The 10,694-nt window shown below is 44.6% G+C and overlaps 1 protein-coding gene across 1 annotated transcript; it reads left to right on the forward strand.

Annotated features, from left to right (window-relative positions):
* Nucleotides 1-235: 235 nt before the first annotated feature.
* On the forward strand, nucleotides 236-8,318 carry LOC123491434 (myozenin-2). The gene is made up of 3 exons (XM_045222214.1): nucleotides 236-308; nucleotides 5,132-5,140; nucleotides 8,116-8,318. The coding sequence occupies exons 1-3, from the start codon at nucleotides 236-238 to the stop codon at nucleotides 8,316-8,318; spliced, it is 285 nt and encodes a 94-aa protein (XP_045078149.1).
* Nucleotides 8,319-10,694: the final 2,376 nt, after the last annotated feature.

Below are 10,694 nucleotides of genomic sequence, written 5' to 3' on the forward strand. Positions count from 1 at the left end.
ACGGCCCAAGGTTATTTAAAGGGATGTGCAAACTTTGCCCTTTTAGCACCTCCAATAAATTCTACCTGCTGAGGCGGGTGTTTGTGCATGGCAGGGGGAGTGTAGTGTTGGTGATGATAGCATGCCTTACAGTGTTGCGCAGCGTTGCGTCCTTTGGTTTGTTAAGATAGCTGCTATGGCACAAGGCGTGCCGTCACATGCTGTCCCTTGTGATATTGTTTCCCCAGGGGCAGCAATGTCGCAGTTCTCTACCATGACGACCAACGAGCGGAAGATGCAAGCTGCAGCCATCTGTAGGGAGATACAGGGTTCTCTCTCTCTCTCTCTCTCTCCTCTCTCTCTCTCTCTCTCTCTCTCTTCTTCAAGGGCTTTATTGGCATGGGAAACGTATGTTAACATTGCCAAAGCAAGTGAAGTAGATAGTAAACAAAAGTGAAATAAACAATAAATATTAACAGTAAACATTACACTCAGAAGTTCCAAAAGAATTAAGACATTTCAAATGTCCAGCTTACTTAGGGGACTCTTCTCCAAGTTCATCTCTTTGTAGGTGATGGCTTTGTTATGGAAGGTTTAGGAATCGCTTCCTTTTAAGTGGTTATAGAATTTAACGGCTCTTTTCTGGATTTTGATAATTAGCGGGTATAGGCCTAATTCTGCTCTGCATGCATTATTTGGTGTTTTTCATTGTACACTGAGGATATTTTTGCAGAATTCTGCATGCAGAGTCTCCATTTGGTGTTTGTCCCATTTTGTGAATTCTTGGTTGGTGAGCGGACCCCAGACCTCACAACCATAAAGGGCAATGGGTTCTATAACTGATTCAAGTATTTTTAGCCAGATCCTAATTGGTATGTCAAATTTTATGTTCCTTTTGATGGCATAGAAGGCCCTTCTTGCCTTGTCTCTCAGATCGTTCACAGCTTTGTGGACGTTACCTGTGGCGCTGACGTTTAGGCCGAGGTATGTATAGTTTTTTGTGTGCTCTAGGGCAACGGTGTCTAGATGGAATTTGTATTTGTGATCCTGGCAACTGACCTTTTTTGGAACACCATTATTCTTGTCTTACTGAGATTTACTGTCAGGGCCCAGGTCTGACAGAATCTGTGCAGAATATCTAGGTGCTGCTGTAGGGTGAGGCCGGGTGCTGCAGACTGTTCTAGGGCTTAAACTGCATCCCTGTCTCACCCCACGGCCCTGTGGAAAGAAATGTGTGTGTTTTTGGCCAATTTTAACCGCACACTTATTGTTTGTGTACATGGATTTTATAATGTCGTATGTTTTTCCCCCAACCCCACTTTCCATCAATTTGTATTGCAGACCCTCATGCCAAATTGAGTCAAAAGCTTTTTTGAAATCAACAAAGCATGAGAAGACTTTGCCTTTGTTTTGGTTTGTTTGTTTGTCAATTAGGGTGTGCAGGGTGAATACGTGGTCTGTCGTACGGTAATTTGGTAAAAAGCCAATTTGACATTTGCTCAGTACATTGTTTTCACTGAGGAAATTAACTTGTCTGCTGTTAATGATAATGCATAGGATTTTCCCAAGGTTGCTGTTGACGCATATCCCACGGTAGTTATTGGCGTCAAATTTGTCTCCACTTTTGTGGATTGGGGTGATCAGTTTCTCAATACTTTGTTATATACACTTTGTTGGCAATGACACAGGTCAAACGTTTTCTGTAAGTCTTCACAAGGTTTTCACACACTGTTGCTGGTATTTTGGCCCATTCCTCCATGCAGATCTCCTCTAGAGCAGTGATGTTTTGGGGCTGTCGCTGGGCAACACGGACTTTCAACTCCCTCCAAAGATTTTCTATGGGGTTGAGATCTGGAGACTGGCTAGGCCACTCCAGGACCTTGAAATGCTTCTTACCAAGCCACTCCTTCGTTGCCCGGGCGGTGTGTTTGGGATCATTGTCATGCTGAAAGACCCAGCCACGTTTCATCTTCAATGCCCTTGCTGATGGAAGGAGGTTTTCACTCAAAATCTCACGATACATGGCCCCATTCATTCTTTCCTTTACACGGATCAGTCGTCCTGGTCCCTTTGCAGAAAAACAGCCCCAAAGCATGATGTTTCCACCCCCATGCTTCACTGTAGGTATGGTGTTCTTTGGATGCATCTCAGCATTCTTTGTCCTCCAAACACGACGAGTTGAGTTTTTCCCAAAAAGTTCTATTTTGGTTTCATCTGACCATATGACATTCTCCCAATCCTCTTCTGGATCATCCAAATGCACTCTAGCAAACTTCAGATGGGCCTGGACATGTACTGGCTTAAGCAGGGGGACACGTCTGGCACTGCAGGATTTGAGTCCCTGGCGGCGTAGTGTGTTACTGATGGTAGGCTTTGTTACTTTGGTCCCAGCTCTCTGCAGGTCATTCACTAGGTCCCCCCGTGTGGTTCTGGGATTTTTGCTCACCGTTCTTGTGATAATTTTGACCCCATGGGGTGAGATCTTGCGTGGAGCCCCAGATCGAGGGAGATTATCAGTGGTCTTGTATGTCTTCCATTTCCTAATAATTGCTCCCACAGTTGATTTCTTCAAACCAAGCTGCTTACCTATTGCAGATTCAGTCTTCCCAGCCTGGTGCAGGTCTACAATTTTGTTTCTGGTGTCCTTTGACAGCTCTTTGGTCTTGGCCATAGTGGAGTTTGGAGTGTGACTGTTTGAGGTTGTGGACAGGTGTCGTTTATACTGATAACAAGTTCAAACGGGTGCCATTAATACAGGTAACGAGTGGAGGACAGAGGAGCCTCTTAAAGAAGAAGTTACAGGTCTGTGAGAGCCAGAAATCTTGCTTGTTTGTAGGTGACCAAATACTTATTTTCCACCATAATTTGCAAATAAATTCATTAAAAATCCTACAATGTGATTTTCTGGAGAAAAGAAATCTCAATTTGTCTGTCATAGTTGACGTGTACATATGATGAAAATTACAGGCCTCTCTCATATTTTTAAGTGGGAGAACTTGCACAATTGGTGGCTGAACCCTACTGAACAGCATCCGGAGAAGATGGCTGCCGTTTTACAGCCCTCTAACCAATTGTACTATTATGTGTGTTTTTCCGCGTTATTTGTAATTTATTTTGTACATAATGTTTCTGCCATCGTCTCTTATAACCAAAAAGAGCTTCTGGATATCAGGACAGCGATTACTCACCTCGCATTGGACGAAGATTTTTTCTTCAACAAGGCGGCCGCAAAGGATATCATACAGACACCCGACAAGGCCCAAATCCCCGTCATTCGCGTGAGGAAGAGAAGGAGATATCGCGGACGTAGATCGGGATGCCTTGTAAGGATCCGACGGCGAGCGAGTAAACTGCCTCTTCCATCAATCCTATTAGCCAACGTTCAATCTTTTGAAAATAAAGTGGACGATTTAAGATTACGGTTATCCTACCAACGGGACATTAAAAACTGTAATATATTATGTTTTCACGGAGTCGTGGCTGAACGACGACAATGATAACATTCAGCTAGCAGGCTATACGCTACATCGGCAGGACAGAACGGCTGACTCTGGTAAGACAAGGGGTGGCGGTCTGTGTATATTTGTAAACAACAGCTGGTGCACAAAATCAAATACTAAGGAAGTCTCGAGGTTTTGCTCGCCTGAGGTAGAGTATCTTATGATAAGCTGTAGACCACACTATTTACCAAGAGAGTTTTCATCTATATTTTTCATAGCTGTCTATTTACCACCACAAACCAATGCTGGCATTAAGATTGCACTGAATGAGTTGTACAAGGCCATTAATCAACAGGAAAACGCTCATCCAGATGCAGCGCTCCTAGTGGCCGGGACTTTAATGCAGGGAAACTTAAATCCGTTCTACCTAATTTCTACCAGCATGTTAAATGTGCAACCAGAGGGAAAAAAACTCTAGACCACCTTTACTCCACACACAGAGACGCATACAAAGCTCTCCCTCGCCCTCCATTTGGCAAATCTGACCATAACTCTATCCTCCTGATTCCTGCTTATAAGCAAAAACTAAAGCAGGAAGCACCAGTGACTCGGTTAATAAAAAAGTGGTCAGATGACGCAGATGCTAAGCTACAGGACTGTTTTGCTAGCACAGACTGGAACATGTTCCGGGATTCTTCAGACAGCATTGAGGAGTACACCACATCAGTCACTGGCTTCATCAATAAGTGCATCGATGATGTCGTCCCCACAGTGACCTTACGTACATACCCCAACCAGAAGCCATGGATTACAGGAAACATCCGCACTGAGCTAAAGGGTAGAGCTGCCGCTTTCAAGGAACGGGACTCTAACCCGGACGCTTATAAGAAATCCCGCTATGACCTCCGACGAACCATCAAACAGGCAAAGGTCAATACAGGTCTAAGATTGAATCATACTACACTGGCTCTGACGCTCGTCGGATGTGGCAGGGCTTGAAAACTATTACAGACTACAAAGGGAAGCACAGCCGCGAGCTGCCCAGTGACACAAGCCTACCAGACGAGCTAAACCACTTCTATGCTCGCTTCGAGGCAAGCAACACTGAAGCATGCATGAGAGCACCAGCTGTTCCGGATGACTATGTGATCACGCTCTCCGTATGCGATGTGAGTAAGACTTTTAAGCAGGTCAACATTCACAAGGACGCAGGGCCAGACGGATTACCAGGACGTGTACTCCGAGCATGTGCTGACCAACTGGCAAGTGTCTTCACTGACATTTTCAACATGTCCCTGACTGAGTCTGTAATACCAACATGTTTCAAGCAGACCACCATAGTCCCCGTGCCCAAGGACTCTAAGATAACCTGCCTAAATGACTACCGACCCGTAGCACTGACGTCTGTAGCCATGAAGTGCTTTGAAAGGCTGGTCATGGCTCACATCAACAGCATTATCCCAGAAACCCTAGACCCACTCCAATTTGCATACCGCCCCCAACAGATCCACAGATGATGCAATCTCTATCGCACTCCACACTGCCCTTTCCCACCTGGACAAGAGGAACACCTACGTGAGAATGCTATTAATTGACTACAGCTCAGCATTCAACACCATAGTGCCCTCTAAGCTCATCACTAAGCTAAGGATCCTGGGACTAAACACCTCCCTCTGCAACTGGATCCTGGACTTCCTGACGGGCCGCCCCAGGTGGTAAGGGTAGGTAACAACACATCTGCCACACTGATCCTCAACACGGGGGCCCCTCAGGGGTGCGTGCTCAGTCCCCTCCTGTACTCTCTATTCACCCATGACTGCATGGCCAGGCACGACTCCAACACCATCATTAAGTTTGCCGACGACACAACAGTGGTAGGCCTGATCACCGACAACGATGAGACAGCCTATAGGGAGGAGGTCAGAGATCTGGCCGTGTGGTGCCAGGACAACAACCTCTCCCTCAACGTGACCAAGACAAAGGAGATGATTGTGGACTACAGGAAAAAAAAAGAGGACTGAGCACGCCCCCATTCTCATCGACGGGGCTGTAGTGGAACAGGTTGAGAGCTTCAAGTTCCTTGGTGTCCACACCACCAACAAACTATCATGGTCCAAACACACCAAGACAGTCGTGAAGAGGGCACGACAAAGCCTATTCCCCCTCAGGAGACTAAAAAGATTTGGCATGGGTCCTCAGATCCTCAAAAATTATACAGCTGCACCATCGAGAGCATCCTGACTGGTTGCATCACCGCCTGGTATGGCAACTGCTTGGCCTCCGACCGCAAGGCACTACAGAGGGTAGTGCGTACGGCCCAGTACATCACTGGGGCAAAGCTTCCTGCCATCCAGGACCTCTATACCAGGCGGTGTCAGAGGAAGGCCCTCAAAATTGTCAAAGACTCCAGCCACCCTAGTCATAGACTGTTCTCTCTGCTACTGCACGGCAAGCGGTACCGGAGTGCCAAGTCTAGGTCCAAAAGACTTCTCAACAGCTTCTACCCCCAAGCCATAAGACTCCTGAACAGCTAATCATGGCTACCCGGACTATTTGCACTGCCCCCCCCACCCCATCCTTTTTACACTGCTGCTACTCTGTTAAGTATTTATGCATAGTCACTTTAACTCTACCCACATGTACATATTACCTCAACTACCTCAACTAGCCGGTGCCCCCGCACATTGACTCTGCAACGGTACCCCCTGTATATATAGCCTCCCTACTGTCACTTTATTTTACTTCTGCTCTTTTTTTTCTCAACACTTTTTTTGTTGTTGTTTTATTTTACTTTTTTGTTTAAAATAAATGCACTGTTGGTTAAGGGCTGTAAGTAAGCATTTCACTGTAATGTCTGCACCTGTTGTATTCGGCGCATGTGACCAATAAAATTTGATTTGATTTGATTTGATTTGACTAAATACTTTTTTCCCCCACTGTAATTAAAGAATTTAAGTATAGCCTTTTTGGGTTGGCGGGTTTGTATTTTGTTGTGTAGTTCATTCAATGTAATTGGAGAATCTAGTGGGTTCTGGTAGTCTTTAATAGTTCATTCTAAGATTTGCATTTGATCATGTATATATTTTTTGCTGTTTGTTTTTTGTTATAGGGCCAAAAAGATTGGAGAAGTGGTTTACCCATACATCTCCGTTTTCGATAGATAGCTCTTCGTGTTGTTGTTTGTTTAGTGTTTTAAAATTTTCCCAGAAGTGGTTAGAGTCTATGGATTCTTCAATTACATTGAGCTGATTTCTGACATGCTGTTCCTTCTTTTTCCGTAGTGTATTTCTGTATATTTTTAGTGATTCACCATAGTGAAGGCGTAGGCTCAGGTTTTCTGGGTCTCTATGTTTTTGGTTGGATAGGTTTCTCAATTTCTTTCTTAGGTTTTTGCATTCTTCATCAAACCATTTGTCACTGTTGTTACTTTTCTTGGGTTTTCTGTTAGAGATTGTTTAGATTTGATAGGGAAGCTGAGAGTCAAATATACTGTTTAGGTTTTCTACTGCCAAGTTTATACCTTCACTATTACAGTGGAACGTTTTGTCCAGGAAGTTGTCTAAAAGGGATTGAATTTGTTGTTGCCTAATAGTTTTTTGGTAGGTTTCGACACTACTTTCCTTCCATCTATAGCATTTCTTAATATTATTCAGTTCCTTTGGCTTTGATGCCTCATGATTGAGTATTGCTCTGTTCAAGTAGACTGTGATTTTGCTGTGGTCTGATAGGGGTGTCAGTGGGCTGACTGAACGCTCTGAGAGACTCTGGGTTGAGGTCAGTGATAAAGTAGTCTACAGTACTACTGCCAAGAGATGAGCTATAGGTGTACCTACCATAGGAGTCTCCTCGAAGCCTACCATTGACTATGTACATACCCGGTGTGCGACAAAGCTGCAGGAGTTGTGACCCGTTTTTGTTGGTTATGTTGTCGTAGTTGTGCCTAGGGGGGCATATGGGGGAGGGATTGTCTCTTACCTCCTCTCTCTCTCTCTCCCCCTCCCTCCCTTCATTTCTAATGTAAAAAACACATGGACACATGTGAACACATGGAGTAAATTAATTTAACTGTACATACTGCACAGACAAATACACGTGTGCCTGTAAACAAAGACAAACACGCACGCACAGTCTCTCTCACTCATTCTCTATTAACACTCTCACTCTGTAGCTGGGTATCATCTAGTTCGCTACTGGTTTCCAAGCAGCACCATTGCACCCGTCTATAAATAAGCAAATTAGTAGTTTTATTACTGAATGTAACTAATCCCTTTGTCGTTGTCCTTTGAACAAGCTATTTCTGGGAGGGGACAACTGCATGGCTCACTCGGGGAGGGAGGGAGGGAGGGAGGGAGAGCCTGAGGGCCACTGACAGCTGAGGGATATTCTGTCAGGCTGGTTTGCTTTTGCCTCATTTGATAAGACTATGACGTCTCTGTGATCAGCATGCATGGGGGAGCTTCACCGCTAACCACAAACAAGGGGGCCAACCTGAGTGGCTGGCTGACACAGGAAGATTATTAATAATTTATCATATTATTGACAGCATACAGCATATTAAGTCAGCGAGATGGGTAATGGGAATATATTTTACAGTGAAAGATAAATCAGTAGAATGTAAATAGCCAAATATGAATATTGTCAGTATAATGAGACACACACCACCCCCACTTTCTCAGAGCTGTTGTGTCTCTTCCAGATGCAGAGATGGACTTGGGGAAGAAGATGAGTGTCCCTAAGGATGTGATGCTGGAGGAGCTGTCTCTGGCATCCAACAGGGGCTCCCTCCTCTTCGAAAACCGCAAGAAGCGCTCCGAAAAATACACCTTCGAAAGCATCCAGAATGTAACCAACACACAGATCAATGTAAGCAACACAAACCCCTTGCATGTACACGCTTGAATGTGAACGCTAGCTAGATGAAAAACTCTGGATACTACAACGACAAACAAAAAACTGGAACAAAGTTGCTATTTCAACATGAACATTTATGGGAAAATTAGCGATGAGGGAGAAGACAGATGCCATTACCATTTGTTTTGGTGCTCTATGCGATTGTGATGAGAGATTTAAAGAATGCTCATCACAGAGTTTTCATTTGGGTCATTCAAACCATTATCAATAGTGCTTGAAGAGGCACAGGAGATGTTTTTTCTACATGATCAGTAACTTATCAGCTCTTGTACTGTAGGAGACTGTTCTCCACGGTTAGTACATCTAGTGATGCAGTCTCCCCAATCCTATAGTAGCCTATATGCGTACGGGGAGGAGAACAGCAACACCACTTGAGGAACACAATAAAAAAGTATTTGATCCCCTGCTGATTTTGTACGTTTGGCCACTGACAAAGACATGATCAGTCTATAATTTTAATGGTAGGTTTATTTGAACAGTGAGAGACAGAATAACAACAAAAAAATCTAGAAAAACACATGTCAAAAATTTTATGAATTGATTTGCATTTTAATGAGGGAAATAAGTATTTGAACCTCTCTCAATCAGAAAGATTTCTGGCTCCCAGGTGTCTTTTATACAGGTAATGAGCTGAGATTAGGAGCACACTCTTAAAGGGAGTGCTCCTAATCTCAGCTTGTTACTTGTATAAAAGATACCTGTCCACAGAAGCAATCAATCAATCAGATTCCAAACTCTCCACCATGGCCAAGACCAAAGAGCTCTCCAAGGATGTCAGGGACAAGATTGTAGACCTACACAAGGCTGGAATGGGCTACAAGACCATCGCAAAGCAGCTTGGTGAGAAGGTGACAACAGTTGGTGTGATTATTCGCAAATGGAAGAAACACAAAGAACTGTCAATCTCCCTCGGCCTGGGGCTCCATGCAAGATCTCACCTCGTGGAGTTGCAATGATCATGAGAACGGTGAGGAATCAGCCCAGAACAACACGGGAGGATCTTGTCAATGATTTCAAGGCAGCTGGGACCATAGTCACCAAGAAAACAATTGGTAACACACTACGCCGTGAAGGACTGAAATCCTGCAGCGCCCGCAAGGTCCCCCTGCTCAAGAAAGCACATATACATGCCCATCTGAAGTTTGCCAATGAACATCTGAATGATTCAGAGGAGAACTGGGTGAAAGTGTTGTGGTTAGATGAGACCAAAATCGAGCTCTTTGGCATCAACTCAACTCGCCGTGTTTGGAGGAGGAGGAATGCTGTCTATGACCCCAAGAACACCATCCCCACCGTCAAACATGGAGGTGGAAACATTATGCTTTGGGGGTGTTTTTCTGCTAAGGGGACAGGACAACTTCACCGCATCAAAAGGGACGATGGACGGGGCCATGTACCGTCAAATCTTGGGTGAGAACCTCCTTCCCTCAGCCAGGGCATTGAAAATGGGTTGTGGATGGGTATTCCAGCATGACAATGACCCAAAACACACAGCCAAGGCAACAAAGGATTGGCTCAAGAAGAAGCACATTAAGGTCCTGGAGTGGCCTAGCCAGTCTCCAGACCTTAATCCCATAGAAAATCTGTGGAGGGAGCTGAAGGTTCGAGTTGCCAAACGTCAGGCTCAAAACCTTAATGACTTGGAGAAGATCTGCAAAGAGGAGTGGGACAAAATCCCTCCTGAGATGTGTGCAAACCTGGTGGCCAACTACAAGAAATGTCTGACCTCTGTGATTGCCACCAAGGGTTTTGCCACCAAGTACAAAGTCATGTTTTGCAGAGGGGTCAAATACTTATTTCCCTCATTAAAATGCTAATCAATTTATAACATTTTTGACATGCGTTTTTCTGGATTATTTTGTTGTTATTCTGTCTCTCACTGTTCAAATAAACCTACCATTAAAATTATAGACTGATCATTTCTTTGTCAGTGGGCAAACGTACAAAATCAGCAGGGGATCAATTACTTTTTTCCCTCACTGTACCTAATTTCCTGATGAACCACATAATCACTTGAAATGCTTATCAGACTGCAGCCTTACTGCTGCTCAAGACTTGGACACATTCCAGAAACTTAACGACCTTACCCCCTAGGGCAGGGCTCTCCAACCCTCTTCCTGGAGATCTACTGTCCTGTAGGTTCAGTCCAACCCTAATTTAACATCTCTGATTCAGCTAGTTAAGGTCTTGTTGAGCAGCTAATAAGTAGAATCAGGTGTGTTAAATCAGGGTTGGACTGAAAACCCACAGGACGGTAGATCTCCAGGAAGAGGGTTGGGCAGCCCGGACCTAGGGTAACGGATAGGGGGTAGCGGATAGGGGTTGTTTCTGGACAAGGCCTTGAACTTGCATAATAGCTATGAG

The sequence above is a fragment of the Coregonus clupeaformis genome, chromosome 8 (genome assembly GCF_020615455.1).
Source record: "Coregonus clupeaformis isolate EN_2021a chromosome 8, ASM2061545v1, whole genome shotgun sequence".
Taxonomy (NCBI): domain Eukaryota; kingdom Metazoa; phylum Chordata; class Actinopteri; order Salmoniformes; family Salmonidae; genus Coregonus; species Coregonus clupeaformis.